At 46.1% G+C, this 27301-nt stretch overlaps 1 protein-coding gene and 1 long non-coding RNA gene across 2 annotated transcripts in view; one reads left to right on the top strand and one right to left on the bottom strand.

The window, feature by feature from the left end:
• The window catches only part of LOC308484587, a 241250-nt gene that overhangs the window by 151738 nt on the left and 62211 nt on the right, over positions 1–27301 (top strand). The window lies entirely within an intron of this gene.
• On the bottom strand, positions 146–27301 carry ATP4A (ATPase H+/K+ transporting subunit alpha). The gene is made up of 23 exons (XM_081018625.1): positions 27165–27301; positions 23726–23857; positions 22894–22953; positions 20610–20813; positions 20133–20246; positions 18377–18511; positions 17104–17221; positions 16354–16622; positions 15641–15839; positions 14192–14301; positions 13218–13352; positions 12119–12311; positions 10938–11113; positions 9161–9297; positions 7566–7716; positions 6340–6508; positions 5561–5715; positions 5332–5455; positions 4618–4763; positions 3217–3350; positions 2906–3007; positions 2005–2096; positions 146–1253 (listed from the first exon to the last, which is right to left on the bottom strand). Exons 1-23 carry the CDS (start codon positions 27174–27176, stop codon positions 1225–1227), a joined length of 3096 nt encoding a protein of 1031 aa, XP_080874751.1. The 5' UTR covers positions 27177–27301; the 3' UTR covers positions 146–1224.

Raw genomic sequence — 27301 nt, 5'->3', positions numbered from 1 at the left:
GCCATGCTCGTCGGGATTGATGGGAGTTGTAGTCCAGCAAAATGTGGAAGGCCATGGGCTCCTGGCCTCTGTAAATAATGCTGACCCAAAATCACCAAAAACTTGAATGCAGCTCCCATATAAACGAAATGCCAATTTGCATTCATTGGCTTATCTTTTGTTATTTTATTTTAATTCTGTTTCTCATGCCTCGCTCGCCCTCCTCCCCTCTGCTCTGTCACATAGAGATTTTGTTGGCATGCTGCTTTTACATGTATATTTACAGCCTTCAGAGTTAGAAACTTGGTATTTATTTTTTAAAAAATGCACATGAAAACTCTCATGATCTAGAAATCCTGTGCCAATTTGTTACTCGGCTGTGATCTCAGCACCTGCAATCATACATATATAATTTTCCTCTGCACATCAGCACCCTTAAATCATTTCTTGATGAAGGACTAGCTATCTTCCCCCAAAGTAGCTGAGTGGGAACTGTGGTAGCCTGAAGCTTAAGTTTTATCTTAAAGGTGTTGTTTGCATCAACAGAAGTATTGTGTCCAGATCAAGGGAAGTAATAGTACCACTCTATTCTGCCTTGGTCAGACCACACCTGGAATACTGTGTCCAGTTCTGGGCACCACAATCTAAGAAGAATATTGCCAAGCTGGAACGTGTGTGGAGGAGGGCAACCAAGATGGTCAAGGGTCTGGAAATCAAGCCTTATGCTGAATGGTTGAGGGAGTTGTGTTTGTTTAGACTGGAAAAGAGAAGGCTAAGAGGAGATACGACAGCCACTTTCAAATAACTCAAGGGCTGTCACATGGAATATGGAGCAAGATTGTTTTCTCCTGCTCTAGAAAGTAGGGCCTGAACCAATGTATTCAAATGGACAAGAAAGGAGATTGTGACTAAAAATTAGGAAGAACTTTCTACCAGTAAGAGCTGATCAACAGTGGAACAGACAACCTCAGAAGGTGGTGAGCTCTTCTTCCTTGGAGGCTTTTCAACAGAGTTTGGGTGGCCATTTGTCATGAATTCTTTAGCTGAGATTCTTGTATTGCAGAGGGTTGGACTGGATGACGCTTGGGGTCCCTTCCAACCTTACGATTCTTTGATTCTGTGGTGTGAAATGTGGCAGGCTTGGCTCAGCAGTTGTTGATGACAGAAGCAAATCCTTGATTTCCTTGTCTCCGTTGCACAAGCAGGGAAAATGGGAAAAAGCTCCGCCCAAAAGAAGCTTTGCCTTTAGTAGTAGAGTTCTTTGTCCCACCAACCTGGAGGAAGGGAAATTTTTATGATTAATTTGCAGAATTTGTATCCCATCCTTTGGCCCCCAAAGGCTCTCACAGCTGCATACAAAAATAAGTTTCAAAGATGTCCCCTGCCCATAGGCTCATAATTTAAGAAAACAAGACAAATGAGGGAAAAAGTAACAAGATGGAGGAGAGAGAAAGCAAGCCGAGGAACAAGTCCTTAAAAATTACAGCCAATGTCAGTGTCGGTTCTGGCTGTCTTGCCCTTAGTTCAGATAAAAGGTGAATAAGAAGGGTAGATTAGTATATGAAATCACATATGCCATGCAGAAGGTGGATAAGAAAAGCCGAATGCTGGAAGATTTGGGACAGATAAAAGAAAATACTTCATGGAGCACATAGTTAAACTATGGAACTCACTCCCACAAGAGGCAGTGATGGCTGCCAACTTGGATGGCTTTAAAAGAGGATTGGGCAAATTCTTGGAGGACAAGGCTACCAATGGCTTCTGTGTCCTACAACAGGAATTCAGAAGCAGGCTGCCTCTGACCATGGAGAGACACCATTGCAGGCTTCCCTCACAATGCCCAGGGAGCATTCCTGCCTGCTGTTCTGAGTGCTGCTTTGGCTGCCAGATGCAGGACCAAGACCAGAAGGTTGACCCAAAGGTCAGTAGCCACCACAACAGGGCAGGAGAGTGTGCCTGAAGACCCACATGTCATTTCTGCATTGGCAGATGCAACAGGTGAATTCTCTTCCCCCAGTTACTTACTTCCAGGGTGTCTCCGGACTCCCAACTTTCGGATTTCATCATAGACGAAGATGAGAAGACCATAGGGTAGCGGCACCAGCCACCACTGGAATCTAAGCAGGAAAAAGGGTGTTCAGTGCTACATTGCTAAGCCAGCCAGCTGAGCTCAGTTATCGTTATGTTGGGTTGGCCCAAGGCAGACAGGAAACCAACCTCAAAAATGAGGTAGCATCAGTAGCAGGACAAACAAAGGGAGGGGAGTCCAGGAGCTACATATAAATGTTTATCGCAATACGTTTCAGAAAAAAATTCTTAAGGATTCTGTAAATATGCAAATAACCTTGGAAAAAGGGTAACTGTTGCAAAATAAAAACAGAGTGAAATCTCTTTTGTAATCTAAAAATTAACCAGAGATTTACCAGTAGATCTCAGTTTGCCCTTTGCTGGCCTAGGAGAGGCTTCCACTAACAGAACAAAGCTGCTGGGCTGCTGTCCATGGTGCTGGGTGAAAGAGAGCCCTGTCTACTGTATACAGTAATCTGCTTTCCCCCTTTCAGGCTAGCATGGAGAATTAGGGAGGTGAGCTGGATGGGTGAGTTAAGTGGTGGTGTCACAACTCTGTACCAGGTGATGTCCTAAGTCATACCAAGTCAGGCTGCCTTGCTCCATCTATCTGGAGGTGCCATTCGTATGCTGCCAGACATCCACTCCAGTTGGTATAGCAAAATGGTCAGGGGTGATGCTGACCAACAACATCTGGATGGCCCACCATTGACTACCTTTCGAGATACATCAGTTCAAAGAAGCTTTATTAGATCCAGCTGCCCTGCTCTCTTCTACAGAGTATCCTCCATTGGTTGTTTTTGTTTTTGGAGTGGAGTGGAGGGCTAAATCTGCCCCATGGAGGCATTTGAGGTCTTACCTTATAGGCATAAAGTTGAAGATGTTGGGCATCCCAGGGCAGTAGCAGAGGAAGCAGCCCAGGCAGAGCTGGAACACGATGGCTATCACCAAGACTTTGTTCCTGAAAAGGGAAGGGGGTGTTTCAGGGTGGGTGACAAATAGGAAGACCTATGGCTGCTCTTGGTTTCAGCGAAATAGGTAGCATGATTGAGGGGAGATGGGGGCAGGGTGCTTCTATCACAATAACTTCTGTTACAAGAACAGAAAATGCAGCATATTGTATAGCACAGAACTATGTTTGGCTTGGAGATTCGTTCGGCTCCCACATACCGGAAGAATCCCTGCTGGAAGACAGAAAGGCGTCGTGTTTTGCGGATGAGCACGTCGGCGATCTGGCACATCTCAATGCTGATGAAGAAGACGGTGTAGCAGGTGTACTCTTGGTACAGGCGCTGCCCAAAAGTCTGCAAGGGGGAAGAATCTATCAGTGAGGACAGAGTGATGCTTGGCTATCTTCTGTCCTCTCTCCCTGCACCAGCTGCACCCACCAGCTTAGGGGGCCCAGTGTCGCCTCCTGCAAGGGAAAGGCTGGGCTTCCCATTCCCTACACAGGATCTGGGCTCTGATGGAGAACCTGTGGCCATCTACGTGCTGTGGGGCTGCAACACCCTACTGTGGGCTATGCTGGCTCCTTTGTGAGTCATTCCAATAAACGATGGGGAGCACTTCCATTCATGCAGACGGGGCGCTGCCCCACCAACCTCAGTCTGCCTGAAGCCAGCCCCCACCTGCCTCCCATCTTATGTGCAACCCGCCCTGGGTGTTGGTGTGCCTCCTGCTTGGTCTCAGTGCTGCCTCATGTGGAACTGAACGAGGAGGAGGAGGAGGACAAAACCAGAATGAGTTGGCTCTGCCTGCCATTGGATCTCTGGCTCCACCTACTGCTGGCCTCCCTGCCTTACGCCCTACCAGTCCTCAAGGGCACCAGCCACCACTGATAAAATACTATACAGTCATACCTCTGGTTACGGATGCTTCAGGTTGTGTTTTTTTGGGTTACGGACCTGCCGAAACCCTGAAGTACTGGAACGGGTTACTTCCGGTTTTCGGTGGTTGTGCATGCGCAGAAGTGCCGAATCGCAACCTGCGCATGCACAGACGCGCCACTGCAGGTTGCAAATGCTGCAGGTTGCGAATGTGCATCCCACACAGATTATGTTCACAACCCGAGCGTCCACTGTATATGATTTTAGTGATTAGCTGCACCCTCCAGGATCTAGGGCAAACCTTGATGCTTTAAACCTACTCTCTCTCTCTCCATACACAGATGCAAAGTTCCTGCCTGATTATGGCAATTTAAAGTTGTTGTTGTTTTAAATAATAATTTAACTGATAATTCAATCAAACATTGTGGGCCACATTCATCACACTGTGATTTCCAGCAGCTGGTATTCAGAGGCTTACTGCCTCTGACAGTGGAGGTATAGAATCATAGAATTGTAGAATTGGAATATATAGGCCAACCAAAGGTAGAACACAGGCATCATAGCAAATCAACCGTGTTCTTTTTGCCTTCTCAGTAAGCTGGCTAAGTGCTTCAGGACCCTTGTTCTCCTCAGGTTTCTTTGTCTTTAAATGGGGCCGCCTTTCAGAGACAGGACTGTCCCCGACAAAGCGGGACATTTGGCCATCCTGCCTGGAGGCCAGAAGCAGCATGTCTCCTCCACTCACCCACTCTTGTCCGTAGCTATCCTGAACATCTTGGATATGGTCGTTCTCCCAGGCTGCCCGAAGCCCCACACACTTCAGCGGGTACCAGCCTTCCTGGGCCATGGCAGTGAAGTAATCGGTGAAGCCAGCAAAGGACTGGATGGCTCCTGCGTGGCAGGGAAGAACAGGGGAGTTTGTGTCAGTGGGCGGCTAATCCCAAAGGCTGGTCCATTAGAGCACATGGAGCCACTGCCCCCCTGACCCAAGCTGCCCCCAAACATTCCCAACCTGCCTGCCAGGTGTAGTGGGCCTGGGGTTTTGAGAAGGGTCATGGACCTGCTACCATTTCTGCAGCAGGGTCTTGGCAGCATCCCTTTCTCCAAAGTCCCAGGGCCACTCAAATCAGCTTGAAAGGGGAGCTTTTAAGCCACTTGGAAGAAGTGTTACCACCTTTCTTGCTGTGAGGGAGCCTGGCTGCGATCATCATGAATGGATCCTGTGCTTCTGAATTTGCCACTGCACAACCTTCCATCACTGCTCAGATGATGTGCCTTTCTCCTCCCCATGGGATAAGGCATGATGGGGCAGGTATCTAAGCCAATTCCTGCCAGTCCCTATAGAAGCTCCACTCCACATGGAGCCCACCTAGGCTTCCCTGCCTTGTCTCACGTAACATAGCTTGCTCTCCCCCGCTTTCCAACCTCTAGGCTCCCCCCTTCCAGCTCTAATACACACCAATCTGGAAGTAGGAATAGACCGCTAGCGCTTCGTTGACCAGACGGTCCCGTCGAGGGTTGCGTGGTTTCAGATGCATGATGTCACTCTCAGCCCTTTCATAGGCCAGGGAAACTGAGGGGAACTGAGAAGAGAGATGAGAAAGGTTTTTGTTTTGGAGTTGGGGGTTGGAAACAAGACTGAGCAGCCCTGGGAAAGAGCCTCTGCTGGATTAGTGTTGGCCACTCACAATGTCTGTGCACAGCTCGATAAACAGGATGGTAATACAACCCAGGGGGAGCGGGACACTGACAGTGATGTAGATCAGATAGGGCGTCAGCTCTGGGATGTTCTTGGTTAGGGTGTACGCGATGGATTTCTTGAGATTGTCAAAGATAAGGCGCCCTGAAGGGAAGAAAAGAATGAAAGAAAGATGGCGGTGGGTTTAATGGACGACTCCTGTTGTTGAGCTGGGATTCCTTCCATCGAACTTTTCTGGATGTTATCTGTGGGTCCCTTCCAGGCCTGTGGTTCTGTGTCCAGCAAAGTTTGGAATCTAATAGATGAAGCTGTTGAGCCGGTCAGATCAGCCTCTTTGTAAGGAAATGGCCTTACCTGGCCAGTTCAATGCTCTCATCAGCATCTCAAAGAGTGAGCCTTGTTGCCACAGTGATAGCAAGAGGATGATGCTGTCCAGGAATGGGGCAAGCACAGCACTGTGTTCTCATCAGCTTCCCAGAACATAGTATCAACTTGCTATGTGACCACCCAGCCTCTAAACAGTACAAACTTCTACTGTCTTGCATGACACACAGTCAGGGTTCATGCATACCTAGCAGACCCCTTTAGACATCCCTGGCTAATTGCTAAGATCTCCGGAGGAGGGACTGCTTTTCCATAACACTTAGGAAGCGGGTCTTCTCGGTGGTGGCACCTACCTTCCCACACGAAGTTGCCACCATCAGATGCTGATATATGACCCAAAGGCACTAACCCTCCCCCTTGTGCCACAGCCTCCTGAGAACAGACCTTGCTCGACACCAGTGACGATGGAGGCGAAATTGTCATCCAGCAGGATCATGTCAGCAGCATTTTTGGCTGCGTCGGATCCGGCAATGCCCATTGCCACACCAATGTCAGCTTTCTTCAGCGCTGGGGAATCATTCACCCCATCTCCTGTTACTGCCACAATAGCACCCTGCGAACAAGGACAGAGAGAGAGAGAGAGAGAGAGAGAGAGAGAGAGAGAGAGAGAGAGAGATGGGCCTCCTGCAGATGGATGTTTTATTGCAGGTGCATGCTGTTAATACATCCGCAACACAATCTTAGCACATCCGTGGTGGATTTACCCCATTCTTGTTTGTTCTTTTATGTTTCCCTGGTGATCCCACATTTACTGCTGTCCCGAGCAGGAACAGTGCAACAAAAGTGGGAGATAAACAAACCGGAACATTTTTGATATACAGTGGTACCTCGGGTTACAGACGCTTCAGGTTACAGACTCCGCTAACCCAGAAATAGTACCTCGGGTTAAGAACTTTGCTTCAGGAAGAGAACAGAAATCGTGCGGCGGCAGCGGGAGGCCCCATTAGCTAAAGTGGTACCTCAGGTTAAGAACAGCTTCAGGTTAAGAACGGACCTCTGGAACAAATTAAGTTCTTAACCTGAGGTACCACTGTAAAAGGTTACAGGATTGCAGCAGGAAGTTACAGGATGCATAGGGATTGGCAACGAAGTAGTGTGACCGCCCCCAAAACTTTTGCAGGGACAAACACTATTGAAAGTGGGATTGCGTGTGACATTATGAGCAGAAATCATTACTAACGTGCAATAGAAAGGATGTCTGGATGGGCTCATTCAGGGATCTGCAGATGGAACCTGCACCAAAATGTTGCCGTATGGAGTTCAGAGTCCCAGGCAGCCAGTCCTGCCCTTTTCCAGGATATTCCATTCCAGTCCCCCCATCAAAAGTCAGTTATCATTCCATGTGGACTGAGCATGCTCAGTTCTCATTGGGCTGTCCGCACACCCCAGACTGCTTAGTTTCCCCTCCTAAAGATTTTTGTCCTTCTGCACACCTTGAGGTTTCCTCAGGTGCTTTGTCTTGTTACACAGATAGTGTTATTTTTGATGCACAACCATCGACGCTCATGCCTGAAGACTGGAAATGGAGGGAATGATAATCGTATGAAGCAGGTGATCCAAATTCACCACGCCCACAATACCTTCTGCAGTTAGGGTTTTGTGCCCCTTACCAATTTCTGACAGCTTTCCACAATGATGAGCTTCTGTTGTGGGGAGGTGCGAGCAAAGACCATCTCTGGGTGCATTTTGAGGATCTCCACCAACTCCTCAGTTTCCATGTCTTTCAGCTGGCCCCCATTGACCACACAGGCTCGGGCGTCCCTGGATGCCGAAGCAGAGAAAGGGAGAGCCCCAGGGTCACATACATAGACAGGGCCTTTGTAGTGGCTGCACCAATAATTGTGGGAAAAGTGGCATGGATGGGCCCTTTTCTGATTGCCTTTTTGCTGGCTGGTCAAGACATTCTTATTTCAGCAGCCTTCTGCCTGCTATGTTCATTTTGACATGTCATCAATGCCACTGTTGTTTCAGTTGGGTTTTCAATGCATATTTTATGGATTTGTATAGTTGCAAAACACTTTCCATTTTACATTGTCCTGCAATTTTACATTGTTGAAATCTGCCCTGAGTGATTCATGGGCACTAGAAGGGGTGAGACAAAAGTTTTTTTGTATAAATAAAGAGCCTCAAGTTTTCAAGTGAGAGCCTCTCATCAGCAACAAACAAGACGCAGAGTTGGTGTTTTCAATGCCGGACAAACACAACTCTGTCCTTCCTTTGTTTCAGTGTGGCTGGCTTACCACATTTTGAAGGAAGTAACCCTCTGTAGATGGAGAACTTCCTCCTGTATGGTGACTATTATACCCAGAGTCTAAAGTCACCTAATTGCACTTTGTGATGCTTCTGAGCAGGATGGATAAAAATCAATGATTTTTAAAAAATAATTTAAAATATAGGATTTTTTAAAATTTAAATCGGATTTTTTAAATAAAATGCTTTTGGATGAAAAATCTTTCTAAAGATAGTTTTCTATTTAAGTTACATTATAGTCCAAAGGCTATTCATTAGGAAATAAGAATTTGTTTTAAGTTTTTCATGTGTGCTAAAACTCAGTCTAAGTTTTTTTTTTTAATGTTTAACCACATCCGTTAACAAACATGGATACATATGCTATAATGTTATTGTTTGAGTTAAATAAATTGTTTAAATTGTTTAAATTGTTATTAAGGAAATGATTATTTTTCTCCTCCCAATAAAGTACAGCAGAAAAGTTGTCCCAATATAAACAGTTAACTTATTAAACCTCACAATAATTTTATAATTATCTCTGTCTATGTATTTCTAATAGTACAACCAAATCAGTAATTTTTGATATAACTACTCTGAAAATTTATTATTCCAAAAATGAAACCTTCATCTGGTTGTAAATATGAAGGTTATACCAGCAAGAATGAGTCTTTCTGTAAAAAAAAAATTTAAACTAAGTCTTACTGACTAGTGATTTGAATCGTGATTTAAATCAATTTGATTTAAATCAAAGCCACGCTACTTCTTTTAAAAAAATATATCTTTATTAATTTAAAATAAATACAGATGTACATACAAGTAAACAAACATACAATCAAACAAAAAACAAATAACAGAAAAATCGAACAAACCACCACACTATAAGATATAAGAAGATTAATATAATTATCATCATATATACTCCTGGTACAAAGCCATGCTGCTTCTGAGGAAAAGCTCTCTGTGTTTAGATACTCACCGCTTGTTGACCTGCTCCACGGGAATGCGCAGGCGGGTGGCGATATCTTCGACCGTTTCGCTGCCCTCAGAGATGATGCCCACACTGGCAGCAATGGCCTTTGCGGTGATGGGGTGGTCTCCTGTCACCATGATCACCTGGAGAAGACAGGGCAGCGGTTCAAAATGGCCGTTCCTGAAGTGATCTTTGGTTGTCGTTGCATCAGCACAGATCGAATAAGCCTGACTGGAAAATGCTGATGAGAATGTTGGTCTAGGTTCAGGGAGGCATCTGCACTATACATATAAAGCACAATGAGACCACTTTAAACTGTCACGGCTTCCCCAAAAGAGTCCTGGGAACTGTAGCTGGTTACGGGTGATGCTAGGAGACACTCCTCCCCACCACAAAGCTACAATTCACAGAGTGGATTGTGGGAATTGAAGTTCCGTGAGGGGAATAGGGGTCGCCTAGCACCCCTCAAGACCCTGACCAAGCTACAGTTCCCAGGATTGTTTGGGGGAAGCCAATGAGTGTTTAAAGTGGTATGCTATTGTATGGTGCAGATGGGGGTCCTGGATTCAAATCCTAGCTCATCCATAAAGCTACTTGGGTAGCTGACCTTGGCTCAGTCACAGTCCCTGAGTTTGTCTCAAGGGAGGGTAGGAAATACATGTACAGTGGTACCTCAGGTTACATACACTTCAGGTTACAGGCGCTTCAGGTTACAGACTCCGCTAACCCAGAAATAGTACCTTGGGCTAAGAACTTTGCTTCAGGATGAGAACAGAAATCATGCCCTGGCGGCGCGGCAGCAGCAGGAGGCCCCATTAGCTAAAGTGGTGCTTCAGGTTAAGAACAGTTTCAGGTTAAGAACGGACCTCTGGAATGAATTAAGTACTTAACCCCAGGTACCACTGTAGTTTTAATGTCAGGCCTCTGACCTTTAAAAAAAAGAAAGGAAAAGCTTTCCCAGTGAATCAGTATCACATCATTTTATATTCAGGAATGCTCAGTCCCTGCCTCTAATTTAATTATTTATTTAATGATAGTTTGTTTTATTATTAAGTTTATATCCCACCTTTCCACCAAGGTGGCACACATGGTTTCTGCCCCCCACCCCCCCCCGTGATGTTCATCGTGACTGAGTGGGGATTTAAACTCTGGCCTCCCAAGTCCAAGTCTGACATTCTGACCACTAACCCACACTGGCTACATACCACTGCAACTCTATATATGACTAACGGCCACTAGAGATATCATCCCTATTGCCCATACAAAATGTAAATTATTATTTTTCGCCAAGATGCTTGTTACTAGGGATGACTTAAGACATTTTGCAGCCAGCAGTGAAGAACAAGATGGTGCCCACCCCCAAGCCCTGCATGCCTCCCATTTCCACAATCAGAAACTGGCTGAACTGGCAGGTGAATCTTATTCCAGTATTGCCTAGCCTTGAATCCTCAGATGTTGGACTACAACTCCCATCATCCCTGACCATCGGTCCATTCTGGCTGAGGCTAATGGGAGTTGTTGTAGTCCAACAACATCCGGGGGACCAAGGCTGGGAAAGGCTGCCTAACACTGGTGACAGGATAGTGCGGGTGAAGAACAGACTGTGTCCTGCCCTCCAACAGAGGGGAATGGCACACAGTCTCAGGAGAAATGCTGCCGCTCCTCCCAGGATCTGCCACCTGAGGCAGTGACCTCACTCTGTCTAATGATAGGGCCGGCCCTCTTGGTTGCTGTTAATTTTTCCGACGGAGCCAGAAACACCCCGGAACAGCTGGCAGCATACCCGGATGCCAGCGGTGCGGCATTTCATAACGGCATCGGGAACGGTGGCTCTGGGCGGATCAATCATGGAGATGAGGCCTGCAAAGCAGAGCCCACTGGTGGGGAAGTTCATCTCATCACTGTCGAAGTTGTAGCCACGTGGGAACTCGCTCTGGGGAAGGTACAGGTGGCAGAAGCCTGCGGGGAAAGAGAGAATCATGGTGAGGCCTCTGCCAAGGGTGGACACTTAGAGGCATCATCAGAAAAAGAGGAAACATATCACCAAAGAAGAGGACATGGATCTGCATATAATCTGCATATGGTAATATTTTCCTTTTCAGTATTGTTTTACTACTAGGTTGTTTGCCACCTTTGGAAGGAAGGGGCAGGGTAGAAATGCAATTAATAATGTGTAGAGATGCGCATTTAGAAATAATTGGGCCACATCCACACCATACATTGAAAGCATTATGCACTTTGAAGAGTCATGGCTTTCCCCCAAAGAATTCTGGGAGCTGTAGTTTGCTAAGCGTGCTGAGAGTCGTTCGGAGACCCCTATATTCCCCCACAGAACTACAATTCCCAGAGTGGTTTAACAACCAAACACGGGGAATTTGGCTCTGGCTCCACCTACTGCTGGCCTCCTGGACTCCTACCCTTGTGGTCTCATTGGACACTTGCTTAGGAAGGTCATAGCTCAGGGGCAGAGCACCTGCCTTGCATGCAGAAGGTATCAGGTTCAATCCCCAGCATCTCCAGGTAGGGCTGGGAGAGATTATTTATCTAAAACCTTGGACAGCAGTTGCCAGTCAGTGTAGATGATACTGACTTAGATGGGCCAATGGTCCAACTCAGTACAAGGCAACTCCTTGTGTTTCAGCCAGTTGACATGCCAGTTGCCAGGATCAGCACATGTACCGGGCATCCTCAGGATGAGTGCTGGGCAGCTTGGAGCTGTCATTGACATTTCTCACAATGCCCTTTGACGTTCCAACACCCCAAGCCATTGTGGGAGAGTGAAATGGGAGCTCCATGTCACTCCTGAGAGCACTGACACAGAAAATCCATGAGAGGGAGAGAGTTTTGCTACGTGTTCCCTCAAATCTATACAGCTGGCTCTGGTGGTACCTCAGAATACAGACCTGGCCTTTATCAGGTCCCAAGTTCTACCAACAGCACCCACCCCTCACCCTCCCGCCTTACCCAGTACACGCTCGCCCAGCCCGCCAAGGTCCATGTAAGCTGTTTGGAAAGCCTCCTTCCACTGTTCATCGAGGGGCAGCTCTTGACCCTTGATCATGATAGTGGAGCAGCGTTCCAGGATGCGCTCGGGAGCTCCTTTCATCACCATCAGGTAGCGCTGGTCTCGAGGGTCATCGAGCTCATGGATGGACAGCTGGAGCGAAGAAGGGGAGCAGGAGACACAGGAGGACTCGTTCATAAAAATATGCCCTGCGTTTTAGCCTCCTTTCTTTTGCCCTCTTGTTGGGGAGAGCGGGACTGAGGCCTAGTCTGGGCACACGGCAGACAATGGTGCCATTAGGGCACAACTTTTTGGGGGGGCATTCTGCAGAACATCACCCCCAAAAGAGGGGTGGGCTTACGACATGTTGAAGTAAGTGGTGTCATAGGCACTGCTATTCAAAATCCAGAGTCCAAAATGATCTAATGGTACACACTGACAGTGGAACTGGTAGACTGCACCGCTTCAGGATGTGGGCAGCATGTGAAAAACAAACAAACAACAACAGCAACATCTCCCCACAAGTTCAATACAATAACGAGCAAATTAGAGAGAAAGCTTCATCCCCGACCTACTCCTTGCAGTGCTAAACTTCTACTTGCCTGAAGTTTTTCTTTTTAAAAAAGACAAACATCCCCCATAGAGCAGCATTCAAAAATGTGACCTTGCATTCTGAAGCGATGTAGTCCACTCCACCACCTTGGCACTCTAGCACAGGGGTGGGGAACCTTTTTATTTTTAGACCGAGGGCCACATTCCCTTCAAAGCAACCTTCTGGAGGCCGCATGCCAGTGGCGGGAGGGGGGGGGTCTGAGGCAAAATCAGGAGCAGCAACCCATGTAAATGTTTCCTATATCCTTCATCTACGCCAGCAAGGGGCGTTATCAGAGGTGAAGCTTGCTTTGCAGGCAGGGTTGGTGAGTACAGAAGAGAACTGGGTCTTTATGGGCCAATGGGCTGCCTCAGAGTTTTCTGCAGTTCATTCTGAGCTAACTGAACAAGGGTGGCTGAGGCTGGCAAAGGCCTAGTCAGCCCTCCAGAGCAGAGTCAGCGGCTGACCTGGAACTTGTTGGTGGAGTTGAAGGGGATCTCGCAGGCTTTCTTGTAGCGGTCCCGGTACTCCATCACATTGCCCAGGGTGATCTCAGAGAACTTCAGCAGGGCTGTCTCCGAGGCGTCTCCGATGACGATCCGCTGGGGTCAGATGCCAAAGAGAAAATGGACATAGGTCAGTACAGCTGAAATGCAGCACCAGGGGCGAGGAGAGAAAAGGCACATTTTAGAACCAGCCCTGATGATCTGGAGACACCATCTCCACAAAAGGGACTGACAAGTTTACTTACAGATTGACTGGAGATGGAAGAGTCTCTGAGCATAAGAAGAAGGCAACCTATTGCCACACATGTAGGATTGGTGGGCAGGACGTAGGCTCCTCCAGGCTTGATTTGACACAAACAAGCACCAGAGATACAGTCTTCCCTCAACCCTGGGTCCTCAGATGCTGTTGGACCACCTCCCATCATTCCTGGGCATTTGCCAAGCAGGTTGTGGACGATGGGCTTTGTAGTGTTTTCCCTATATGTTCTTATATTGTGAATCGCTTCAGGATGCTTTATGGGAAGCAATTCACAAATAGAACAAAGAATAATAGTTCAACAGTGCCTCTGCTTATCGATGGATTTGGTTGATTCAATAATATATGATATTATTACTCCTTAAGATTCATTCCACCCATGAGAGTAATGGCTTTTATGTTATTCTGTGTTTAAAGGCTTCTATTTTTATTGTACCAGCCTGATGTGTAGTTGTGGTGGTGGTGGTGGTGTTGTTGTTGCTGCTGTTAACCCAATGATGTGTTTTCTTTAAGTTGCTTTTCTTGCTTTAATTAAAAAGTATATTCTTAGTTTAAACAAATACTATTTAAATGATTATTTGAAACATTAGCTTCAGCTAAGTTGCTGCATTGTGTACTTTTGGACGGCATATTTACTAGCAGAAACGTATTCCAGCCATATCCCATTGCTCTTCCTTACCTTTGGGACAGGGACGCTATCCTGGCCTGATTTGAAAAAGGCGCGGTTGCAGAGGCTCACCACTTTGCAGAGAGCTCTCCAGGTCTCAGAGGACTGATCAAAACTTTGCCCTGGAAGGCACAAAATGAGACAGAGTGAGGGGAGGTGGCACTAATAGTTTTTTTCTGTATCAAACGGCTTAGGACTGAGTTATCCAAAGGATTGCTTTCACCCATATGAACCCGCCTGGGCCATGACATTAGCCTCGGAGGCCTTGCTCACTGCAAGCATTTAATGATTCTAATGAACTGGTATATTGGTGTCCATTATAGTTCAGATATTATTGATTTATTTGAGGTGCCTGTGGTCCCTACCCTTTACCCAAGAGTCCCAGGGTGGCCAACCATTACATTAAAATAACAAAAAAATGTCCAGTAGCGCCTTAGAGACCAACTAAGTTTTTTCTAGGTATAAGCTTTCGTGTGCATGAAACAGAAGTCACCAGACCCTTATATATAGAGGGAGGACATAAATCTGACATCAGGAATCACAAGACAGAGAAACCAGTAGGAGAACACTTCAATCTCACAGGACATTCAATACAAGATATCAAAGCAGCTGTCTTATTACAAAAGAATTTCAGAAACAGACTTGAAAGAGAAGTTGCTGAATTACAACTTATTACTAAACTGAAAACAACGGAGAGACCTGGTCCGAATAGAGATATTGGATTCTTGTCTCATTACACATGCTAAAGCTATTTTTGGTCATCTGCATACTATCTCTTGCTTTTTCCTGTAGGACTAATTGCAGTAATTAACAATCGTCAACAGGTTTATCATACCCACTGAGACAATCACCCATCTCCTACTACCCTTCTGAGAAATACCCCACCCCACCCTCTCTCTCTATATAAGGGTCTGGTGATTTCTGTTTCAGAGTATCTGAAGAAGTTTGCATGCACACAAAAGCTTATACCCAGAACAAATTTAGTTGGTCTCTAAGGAGCTACTGGGCAATTTTTTATTTTTATTTATTTATTTCGCCTGTGTCAGACCAACATGGCTACCTACCAGAAATTAAAATAACAATTGACATGGTGACACTGCATGGTGGTTTCTGACACCAAGGAGCAAGTTTCTGGCTGTGTTTGGATATGATTGGTCGTGCTGGGTGGCAGGAGGAGGGAGCTGACAGCCATGACCAGCTGCTGGACTGCTTCTAAGTAGGAAGGCAGGCAGGTGGGGGCAGGTGGGAGAAGACTGAAGATGGTGGAACAGTGCCTTATTCACCCTAATGGACCAGCCTCCACCAATAGTCATGGATGATGGGAACTGTAGTCCAATAACACACATACTCCGCACCCCTGATTTAAATCAATTGACCCTGCCTTTCCTGGCCAACCCTATCCATTAGTCTCTCGGACACAAGTGCCTCTGGCCCAGCATTTGTGAAGCCCAGACTCTGCACCTGACTGATCTTCTGTGGTGTCCGCTGTATGGATCTGGTTGTCAAACCAAAGGTGGGAGACAGTCATGCGGTTCTGAGTGAGAGTCCCTGTTTTATCAGAGCAGATGACAGAAGTTGAGCCCAGCGTCTCGACGGCCTCCAAGTTCTTCACCACACAGTTCTTCCGGGCCAGGCGTTTGGCTGTGAGGGAAAGACAAACCTATGAAGAAAGAGAGAGAGACAAGGACAGAGAGATGGAAATGTAGAAAACTTCAGCTGAAAATACTTATAATGAAGGAAAGGTTACCATGTTTCAGGCTTTGGGGCTGCATACTACAACACTAAATCACATTTGAAACACATTTCTCCCCTCAAAGAATTCTGGGAATTGTAGTTTATCCCTCATAGAGTTGCAATTCCCAGCAACCCTGTACAAACTACAATGCCCAGAATTCCTTGAGGGGCAAAATTTGCTTTGAATGTGCTTCAGAGGAATAGCGTGTACGCAACGTTTGTTAAAAGTGAGCAAGAGGGGCATGATAAATCTATGAAGATTATGCATAATATGAAGAAAGTGGACAGGGGAATTTAGTTTTCTCTCTTTCTAATAAATCTGTAACTCTGAGGCATCCACTGAAGCTGAATGTAGGAAGATTTGGGACAGACAAAAGAAACATGTTGAGGGCTACATGTTCCCCACCCCTGCCCTAAAACCGAGGGAGAGTGATACTTACAGTGACAGTTGCCAGAAGGCCCTCGGGGACGTATGCCACCACAATGGCCATGAAAAAGACCATGGCCTTAAGAAAGGGGTAGCCAATCACCATGGCGACCACAAAGAAGGTGGCCCCAAAGAAGATGGCCAGACCAGCAATGATGTCGACAAAGTGCTCTATCTCGATGGCGATGGGCGTCTTCTCATTCTCCACGCCCGAAGCCAGGCTGGCAATGCGCCCAATGATGGTACGGTCCCCAGTGTTAATGATGATACCCGTGGCTGTGCCTGAGAGGACACAGGCAGATAAACAGAGCTGGTATGGGTTCATAAACGTGACCCCCCAAACTTCTTTAGGTAGGGGCATGTCCAGATGGCCAGGCCCCCCCAGGGTGCATTCTTCACGATGGGAAACCATTCGTAAAGACTCTGTGTGGATTTGGGCCAGGCCCTGCTAGCTTTGTAGATCACGGGAAGCAGCGATGGTTGAGCAGCTTTTAATGGTCCTCCCACTGCCTCACTCAGGATGAAGACCCTCAAGAAAAGTGGTCAAGGACTGCATACTGGCAGTGGGCAGGGCCGAATCCCAAAGCAGGACCATAATATAGATATATGCACTCCACACACACACACACACACACACACACACACACACACACACTTACTTCTCTCTCTCTCTCTCTCTCTCTCTCTCTCTCTCTCTCTCTCACACACACACACACACACACACACTGCCCACCCATTCACACACACTTGGACACCTTCCTACCTTCTAAGCACATGGTAGAGAAGAAGGCAATGTTTCTAGTTTCCAGGGGGCTCTCGTGGGTGCATTCGGGGGCTCTTGTCTGAGGCTCTGATTCCCCAGTCAGAGAGGAATTATCCACCTGAAAGGGAGAGAGAGAAGCGTGATTCATGCATGTGGCTATTTGCCATGGACTGCCTCTCCCCACATGAACTGACATGGTCCTCACTGAGATAATCATCTGAGGCCCTTCTTTGTGTGCCCTCTCCATGGGACACAAGAAGGAGCCTTTTCAGTGGTGGCCCCCTGCTTGTGGAACGCGCTCCCCATGGAGGCATACCTGACACCATCTTTATGTACTTTTATGTTACAGGCAAATATTTTTCTCTTTATCTGGGCTTTGGTCCTTAATTTCAAGGGTGGCGTGGTGGCCTCTATTAGAGGGGCATATCTGCATAACTGTGTTTTTAGCTTTCCCCCTTGGTTTTATAAATGTAATTTGCTTTGCGCCACTCTGTGAGAAAAGGGACTAACAAATATTGATATTAATATCAAAAGCCCTTGCCTACCCCTCGCTTTCCTCCCTGAAATTTACTCTCCTGCTCCAAGCTGGCATTCCAGAAAGGTGGGTTTTATCCAATGTTTGTTAGCCTCAGACCCTTGGAAATTAAAGGACACCATCACCTTAGGCCCATCAATTTCAGTGGGTGTATTCTGAGCAGAATTGAGTTGGATACAAACTCTTTGCATGTAACGAACAGGTGAGTATGGACGCCTGGATAGGTGAAAATTCGTTGGCAGGGAGGGATTTGTTTAGGTAAAAGCGGCTGGTGGGGGAAGAGTGAAGCACTGTGCTGCAGTTGCATAGGAGAAGGAGAAGGGTGAAGCCCTGTGCTTCTCTGCTGCAACTGCGTAGAAGTGGCTATCAGGATTCACATGCTGCAAGTGACCAAGTAATGCGTCAGCTCCCTTCCCAGTCCCATCTTGTCCAGCACTTTCTTCTCACAGTGGCCAACCAGATGCTTCTGGGAAGTCCCCAAGCAAGGTTGTAGCCTTCTTGCAATGTCTTTCTCCAACAACAGGCATACTGCCTCAGGTAGTGGAAGTGGTACATAGCCATCATACGTTGTAGCTATTGGTAGCCTTGTCTTCCATGAATTTATCTACTTCTCCCCAGGCAAAAAATAATAATCAGACTTTATGGTTTGCTTCATCCAGGAGAGGGCAGCAGAGGCACAAGCTACGAGAAGGTAGGTTTTGCTTAGAATTTCCCCCTTCCCACAAAGGTCTTGTGTACCTTGCAGCCTTGCGAGGTGATAATCCTGATGTCTGCTGGGACTCGGTCTCCCCCTTTGATCTCCACCAGGTCGCCCACCACCAGCTGATTGGCGTTGATCTGGAACTTGTCGCCATCTCGAATCACTGTGGCTTGCTGTGGTCGGGAGGAACAAGAGTCAGACGTTAAAACTTGGAAACCTATAAATCAAACCACACCTCCAGATGGGACTATTGTAATGCGGGGCGCGGGTGGTGCTGTGGTCTAAACCACTGTGCCTCTTGGGCTTGCCGATCAGAAGGTTGGCTGTTCGAATCCCCACCACGGGGCGAGCTCCCGTTGCTCTGTCCCAACCTAGCAATTTGAAAGCACGCCAGTGCAAGTAGATAATTAGGTACTGCTGTGGCGGAAAGGTAAATGGCATTTCCGTGCACTCTGGTTTCTGTCGCAGTGTTCCGTTGTGCCAGAAGCAGTTTGGTCATGCTGGCCACATGCCCTGGAAAGCTGTCTGTGGACAAACGTCGGCTCCCTCGGCCTGAAAGTGAGATGAGCGCCACAACCCCACTGGACTTAACCATCCAGGGGTCTTTTACCTTTACCTATTGTAATGCACTGTATTTGAGCCTGCTGCCATGATCATGCAGCACCTCTGCTGAAATAGCAGCACTGGCTGGTAATTTGCTGCCTAGCCATGGCTGTCTACACATTACTGCTTATTCTGGTTCCAGTGTTCTTCCGCTGCTGGTGTTTTTGAAGCTGAATAGTCATGACATTAGGCACAGTCCATAGGTGTCTTGTAGCTATCTCGCAGTTTACCCATCAACATCTTCTGCCTCATCCCTTTAACTGAAGATGCTTGGGATCAAACTTATTATTATTATTATTATTATTATTATTAAAATAATATTTATTACTTTTATAGATTACAAAAAGAGAAAAAAAAGCAAAAAAGAAAAAACAGAAAAAAGAACAAAGGAGAAAAACAAAAAGAAAAAAAAATACAATACAATATATAAACAATACAAAACACAACCTAAACTCAAAACTAAACACATTAAACTAAACTAAACAAACCCCACTCCCTAACCTTAACCCTGAATCAAACTTATTATTATTATTGTTGTTGTTGTTTAGTTGTTTAGTCGTGTCCGACTCTTTGTGACCCCATGGACCAGAGCACGCCAGGCACTCCTTATTATTATTATTACTCCTTAATAATAATAATAATAATAATAATAATAATAATAAATTAGATTTATATACAGCCCTTCATCATAAGATTTCAGAGTGGTTCACAGAATAAAATATAGGATAAAAACAAGTTTAAGGTTCCTGCTTGGTGCAATGAATTCTTCCTTCCATATGCTAACAGAAACTCTTCCCCAGAAGATAAAGAGAAGTCAGGGGAACTCTGAATTCCCTCATTTAATTGATCTTAACAAAATAAGTTACTGACCACAGAAGAAAGCACTCAAAGCATGAAGTCTGCTGCTGAGCTATGATTTCTTTCCTTCAACTATTTGGGTGCAGCAGGAGTAGAAAAGATCAAATGCTCCTTCTTACATTCCTTTAGTCTCCTATGGCTATTTTTCATTAAAAGAAAGAAAGAAAGAAAGAAAGAAAGAAAGAAAGAACTTGGAATTGCCAATTTCACTTCTACAAATTACAGGAGCCTGATCTGTGGTTGTGTGTGCACACCTGCGTGTAAACCTGGCCTGATCCTTCACTGCCTTCAGCCACATTTGCAACAGCAGTCACCCAGGAACTTTCCCCTTACCTGCGGCACTAGATTCTTGAAGCTCGCAATGATGTTGGTGCTTTTGAATTCCTGGTAGTAGCCGAAGCAGCCGGTCACGACCACGACAGCAATGAGAGCAATAGCCAAGTATAGCTATATGGGGAAGAAAGCAAAAAAGAGCCTATGATCTTTGTGTAGTATTTTGTCACTCCAGCAGCTGTTACGCCTTCAGTTTCCACTTTAAAATTCTGCATTTGTTGGAGCATCACTGCTGGGTGACCTGAACCTCACAACCTTTCACTCACCAGTTTTATTTCTCGCCACTGTGTCCTCCTCATAGCATCTTTTAAGTCAGGGATGCAGAGGGGAATGGACAACAGGGCCCTCCAGGTGTCATAGGACTCCAGCTCCCATCAGCCCCAGCCAGGATGGCCAAAGCTCAGGGATGATGGGAGTTGTAGTCCAGTCACACCTGGAGGGACTACAGCTTCTCCCAGCCCTGCTTTCGGCACTTACGTTGTCTGCACTGGTGAGGTCACCTTGCCCGAGCTGGATGCCAAAGGCAATGAGGCAGATGGCTGCTGCCACCCACATGAGACACTGCAGCCCCCCGGCCAGCTGGCGGGCAAACTTCACATACTCAGGAGTGCCCTTGGGGGGCTTCAGCTCATTGGGGCCATCACGAAGAAGGATCTCTCCTGCCACAGTGCTGCTCAGGCCCTGGAAGTAGAGAGTAGGGGAGGCAGGACCATTAGAAATACTTCCCCCCAGGACTGGAGTTGGGGAATAGACAATTCTGAGTCCCTAGCTTGTCCTCTGCTTTGACAGTCCCAAATATTTGGGTCCAAGAAGGCTACCTCCCTGAAGTGTAGGTGGGTTCCCATGAGGCAAGACAGACTGATAACAGGAAGAACTTTTATTGAACTACATCACTGGGAAACAGAGTCAAAACAACTGCTTATACAGTGGTAACTTGGGTTATATACGCTTCAGGTTACATTCGCTTCAGGTTACAGACTCTGCTAACCCAGAAATAGTACCTTGGGTTAAGAACTTTGCTTCAGGATGAGAACAGAAATCGTGCTCTGGTGGCCCCATTAGCTAAAGTGGTGCTTCAGGTTAAGAACAGTTTCAGGTTAAGAACGGACCTCTGGAATGAATTAAGTTTCCTGCTTGGCAGGGGGTTGGACTCGATGGCCCTTGTGGTCTCTTCCAACTCTATGATTCTATGATTCTAAGTACGTAACCAGAGGTACCACTGTATACATTTCTGTAAGCCTGGGCCACTCCCACTCCCACCTTGATTGGCTGTCTAAACTTCCAGACTGCGAATCACGACTCAGAGTTCAAGGGCCAATGGCAGAGGCCTAAATCCTGAAATGTTCTGTGATTGGACAACATGAATCGAATCAGAACACAGGCGTTCAGAATCCTTAGTCCAGACTCAAGCTCAGGCAAACACAGACCGCTGAAAACACAACACTCCCCAAAGCCCATTTGGTGGCTGTGCTATAGCTGGAGGCAGTAATGCTTCTCAATCAACAATTTCTGGAAGCTACAGGAGGGGAGAAGACTCATGTTCTCAGGTTCTGCTGGAGGGTTTTTCCACAGCTATCTGAGTGGCTGCTGTGAGAACAGGATGCAAGATTACATTGGCCTGATCCAGTAGGCTGTTCTTATGTTCGTTTACTCCCAAGACTATGAAGCGCGTTTCAAAGAGATCATGAAAACAAATTTGGGTTGGGTGGGGAGAAAACTTCTTCAACTTTTCTTTTACAAAAATGCATGGTTGGGGAAAAAATGCACCTTGAGATCAAATCTTGATATGGCAAAATAACCGATTTCAAACGGATTGTGTTTCTAAAAGTTCTGACACAGTAGCTCAATATTTGCCAGAAGAGCTGGGGCTTTTAGCTAAAAAAACAAAACAAAAAACCACAACAATTGAATTCTCTTGGAAATAAAGTTAGTTGGATAGTTTAAGTACTCCTTCTTACCTAAGAAGCATAATAGAAGGTCCAGAGGTAGCATTCTTATCAATTCAAGGTGGGGTGGAAGGTTCACAGGCTATAAAGGACTTGCTCACTAATTTATTGACTGCTACACGAATTATGATAGCTAGGAAGTGGAAGGGGCAAGCAGAATATAAAATAGGAGAATGTTATAAAGAGGTGTGGGGATATAGCTATTAATGATCAATAAACATGTGCCATTAAGGCAGTGGCATAGCGTGGGGGGTGCAGGGGGGGCCGGCCGCACCGGGCGCAACATCTGGGGGGGGGGGCGCGCTCACACTCGCAGCTCTCTGCCCCTACCGGGTTAGGGGGCGCAAATTACTTGCCTTGCCCCGGGTGCTGACAACCCACGCTACGCCACTGCATTAAGGTAAGATGGGGAATACGCAGGAGAAATGATTTCGAGGAAATATGGAAGGTGTTTGTAGAATCTGTACTGTTAAACAGAAAGGGGTCAAACCATCGCAAGGGGTATTGAAATTTTGCGAGGTTGGAATGGTTGGGGGTGGGGGTGGACATTTTTATTCTTATTTATTTATTATTATTACTTTGTCAAAATAAAAAAGAAAAAAAGAAAAAAGAAAAAGCATAATATGCCACTGACGTTGTGAGGTAATATGTGCTTTGAGTATGAATTTTGACATTTTGGACACATTTTTAAAATCCCTGTAATATTTTGTTTCAACACCAGATGGCGCACAAACATTCAGATCGGGAGGACCCCAGACAAGAATACACCACACTCAGATTGTCGCATATCCCCTCTTTAAACCTGTGGGCATCACCTTGGTGACACTTGTCCGATGCTTGAGCTCCAGGTCTTCTATGGACAACTGGTGATCGTCCTAAAAGGGAAAGCAGACCCAAGATGAAGAGAGAGTGGCTTCAGAGGGGGGAGGGAAAGGGATATTGGGTGGCAGGGACTGCCTGCAGCTGCCTCTGCCTCACAACTACCACATAAAAGGTAAAAAAAGAGAGAAAAGGTAAAGGGCCCCTGGATGGTTAAGTCCAGTCAAAGGCGACTATGGGGTTGCGGCGCTCATTTCACTTTCAGCCCGAGGGACCTGGCGTCTGTCCACAGACAGCTTTCCGGGTCATGTGGCCAGCATGACTAAACAGCTTCTGGTGCAACAGAACACCATGATGGAAACCAGAGCGCATGGAAACGCCGTTTACCTTCCCTATTTATCTACTTGCACTGGTGCGATTTCAAATTGCTAGGTTGGCAGGAGCTGGGACAGAGCAATGGCAGCTCACCCTGTCATGGGGATTCGAACCGCCGACCTTCCGATCGACAAGCCCAAGAGGCTCAATGGTAAGCCTACAGGAGCCCCTCAGAGCAGAAGGGACCCCACCTTAAAGCAGCCGCCATCCCTGCCAAGGTCACCCAATGAGCTTGGTGGCTGAGCAGAGATTTAAACCTGCGCCCTTTGCCAAGTCACCAAGTTGCCTTTCCAGATAACAAGTAACACTGGCAGCAATAGATAGGATGGTAAATATGATAAATAAATATTATGGAAGTGTGACTGCAAGCAAGGGCCTTTCCTCAGTTGCCTCTCTGTCTCACGGAATAAGAGTCCCTTTGAGAACGTCCAAATCAGCATTCAGCTGACTTACCACATCCATCTCTTTCTTCATACTCTCCAACTTCTCTTTCTTCTTTTCCCCTTTCTTCTTCTTCTTGATCTTGACATCCATTTCCCCACCAGGATGTTTCTCCATTTCCACCGAGTACATCTCGTACTTGTCCTGAAGCCAAGAGTGAGGGGAAAATAGAGATTTGTGAACTTGAACTGATGCACCATGGCAAAGTAATCAGCTGAAACTTTAGTTTTGGGGAAAGGCACTCTGCACATGCTCAGAAGCACATCCTTTTATTAACCGCAAGGGGAAGGGACTTATGAATAGAGGCATTATCATCTATTAACTGCTGGGAAAGGCACTTCATACATGCTCAGAGGCGCTGTCTTTCATTAATTGCTGGGGAAAGGGTACTTTGCACATGTGCAGAGGCACTGCCTTTCATGAATGGGGGAATGCAGGCGGCACAGGCTGAGAGGCACTATTAATGGGAAGGAAAGGCACTTCACACATGTTCAGAGGCCCTGTCCTTTATCGTATTTCGGAGCTCAAACCCAACAATCTCCCTTGCAGTAGAGACTGAATTCAAATTCGACAAGATAGGAGATTTTCTCAAAGTGAGGGTTCTTGTTAGGGCACCCTTTCTTTGTGCCTGAGGAAGTGGGTGGTGGTGGTCACGAGTTTGGCTGGATCTGTTCCTCAGCATAAGAAAAAACAACCACAACTCGAGTGGATTAATCTGCCTGCATTTGTGTACGAGAACAAAGTCAGTAGTTCTAAGCGGGGGGGGGGGAGGGGGGCATCCTTTCTGTGGGTTGGATGCAGTTTACTCCAGGGATAAGTGGATTTAAGATTGCAACCAAAATTAATTGAACCATGGCCAAACCACAGGTCAGCCCAAATCAGTTTGATTGGTTCAGGATCGAGGATTTTTAAACCCTGCTGATTTCAGTGGGATAATGTACTTGACCCCCCCGCCCATTTAACATGTGGGACATCTCTCTTTCTCTCTCTCCTCTCTCCCTACACATAGCAATTCTCTCAAGATTTCTCCTCATATTCTTCTCTCTAGTTGGGAGAGGGGTTGTTCATTGATATTAATTTTTTGTACTGTATCTTTATTTTTACAGCGGTACCTCGGGTTAAGCACTTAATTCGTTCCGGAGGTCGATTCTTAACCTGAAACTGTTCTTAACCTGAAGTACCACTTTAGCTAATGGGGCCTCCTGCTGCTGCCATGCCGCTGGAGCACAATTTCTGTTCTCATCCTGAAGCAAAGTTCTTAACCTGAAGCACTATTTCTGGGTTAGCGGAGTCTGTAACCTGAAGCGTATGTAACCTGAGGTACCACTGTATATCTTTTTAGAGTTATGTGGGAAATGTTCCATTTGGTTGTTTAGTTTTTGGTGAGTTTTATTTATTGTTTATGACTACTTTTTTTAAAAAAAAAATTATGCATATTTTTTCATGTTGTAAGCCACCTTGAGCATGGTTTTAACTATGGAAAGGTGGCATACAAATAAAAAGATTAATTAATTAATAGTTATGAGGTTTAGAATTTTTTTTAACACCCCTGCTGGAAGCTGAGATTCTGCTCAGATGGTTGGATTCCTATTTCTACCCTGTTCTATGCTCTGCTGTGAGTTCACTGCCTGGATAACCCCAGGATATGTGAAATGAAGCCAACTTATGAAATCTTACATCTGTGCAAGGCTCAACAACTGGCTCAACTTCCTAAACCCAGAATGACGGAAACTCTTATTACAAATTGTCATGATTGTTCTCAGCCTTGCTATGTCTGTTGGCTGCCACTTATTCAACTTATGCAACATCTAATCTTCTATATGGGTGTTGCATTCACAATTAACAAGAAGGACTAGAACCCTCACTTTGCCTAAAAGGATGCATTGAAAGGTGGCAACACCTCGCCCCGTTGGCTCTCTTTCACTAGCTAGATGTCGAACATGACAGGGTGATTTATAAGATGCCAAGGGCAGGAAGAAGCAAAGGTGCCAATTTCACCTTCTCATTTTCCACTCTTCTTTTCAGCTCTCCACATTCCCACATCACTTTGCCTGTATGCATTTTAATACAAATTGTACCCTAGTACGGTCAAACCTCGGTTGTCGAATGTAATCCATTCCGGAAGCCCTTTCAGCTTCTGAAATGTTCGAGAACTGAGGTGTGGTTTCCGATTGGCTGCAGGAGCTTCCTGTACTCAAGCTGCGTTGGATGTTTGGTTTCTGAAAAGCATTCGAAAACCAGAGTATTTACTTCTGGCATTCGGGAGCCAAAACATTCCAAAATGGAGGTGTTCGGGATCCGAGGTTTGACTGTAAATGCAATTCTGTACACAACACTTGGCTGGAGAACTGCATTGAAAAATTCAGAGCAGTGAGAATTTCAAAGTAATTGCTGTATTTTTGTTTTCATGGTGTTGAATGTTAGGAGGATTTCCTTTTAAATATGAACTGGGTAGAATTTCTCCCTCATCTCTTGTCAAGGGGGACCTTTGGAAACCATCATAGCAGAGTGCAGGTTTAACTCTGGCACTGTTGCTTTTCTGCAGATTTGTGCATGAATCGAGTGGGTAGAGTTCTCCAGAAGACTGTGACACCAAGAAATGCAGAACTGGAAGGACCACATAGGACATTTAGTCCAACTCCTGATCAATGCAGGGATCTTGCAACTGCAGCATCCCTGACTGATGATGCTTCCAGTGCTTCAATACTTCCAGTGAAGGAGACCCTGCCATCTTGCAAGGCAGTCTGGTGTACTGTCACACAACTCATTCCATTAGGAGGTTTCTCTTAATGTATAGCAGAAAGCTGCTCTGTTGCTTTCCCCGTACATCCAGTCTATTCCTGTCCCTTGAAGTAGCAATAAACAAGTCACCCTCCCCCTTTTGCATGGCAGAATTTCAGATATTTGAAGGCAGTTATTCTGTCTCCTCTTCATCTCCTCTTCTCCAAATTAAAAGCAGCCAACTCAACTGTTCTTCATAGAACTTTATTTTCCAGATTCTGCACCATCTTTGCTGGTCTATTTTGCCTGCCCCGTGATATTTATGCAATAATAGTGAATTAGTGGTGGGTTCAGGCTGGGCCATCCACAAACCATTCTGCTTTATTAGCTGTTCTGCAACACCTCTCCAATTTCACTGCCACCAGGAGGGCAGTTCTTGCACTGTAACAGTGCAACAAAAGTGGAACACCGCCCCCCCCAACAGAACATTTGTGGTATGAAAAATTACCAGACTTCAACTGGAAACTACGGGGCTTCAGAATTTGGAAACCAAGTGGTATATCTGCCCTGAAACATCTGCAGCCACAATTAGTATTGGAAGTGGGATCAGCGTCCCTGGTCCCACCACAATCACAGATCATCAAGAATTCACAAGAAAAAGGAGGCCAGAGATGGAAACCTAAAACCTCTGTAAAACGGGGGTGTCTAGGTGAAAGCAGAAGTTCCTTACCGCCTTCCCCATTTTGATTCCTTTGGGTCTGTCTTCTTTAAGGCCAACAAGACAGACCCGGGTGGGTCTTGAGTGTCAGGCTGCTGCAGGTCCTCTGTGGCTCAGGGAGGGTAAACGGTGACCCCTCTCGGGTGTCC

This window comes from Podarcis pityusensis (genome assembly GCF_964106645.2).
Source record: "Podarcis pityusensis genome assembly, chromosome: 8".
Classification (NCBI taxonomy): domain Eukaryota; kingdom Metazoa; phylum Chordata; class Lepidosauria; order Squamata; family Lacertidae; genus Podarcis; species Podarcis pityusensis.
Note: the sequence above shows the minus strand (reverse complement) of the source record. Positions and strands in the feature narration are given on the sequence as shown.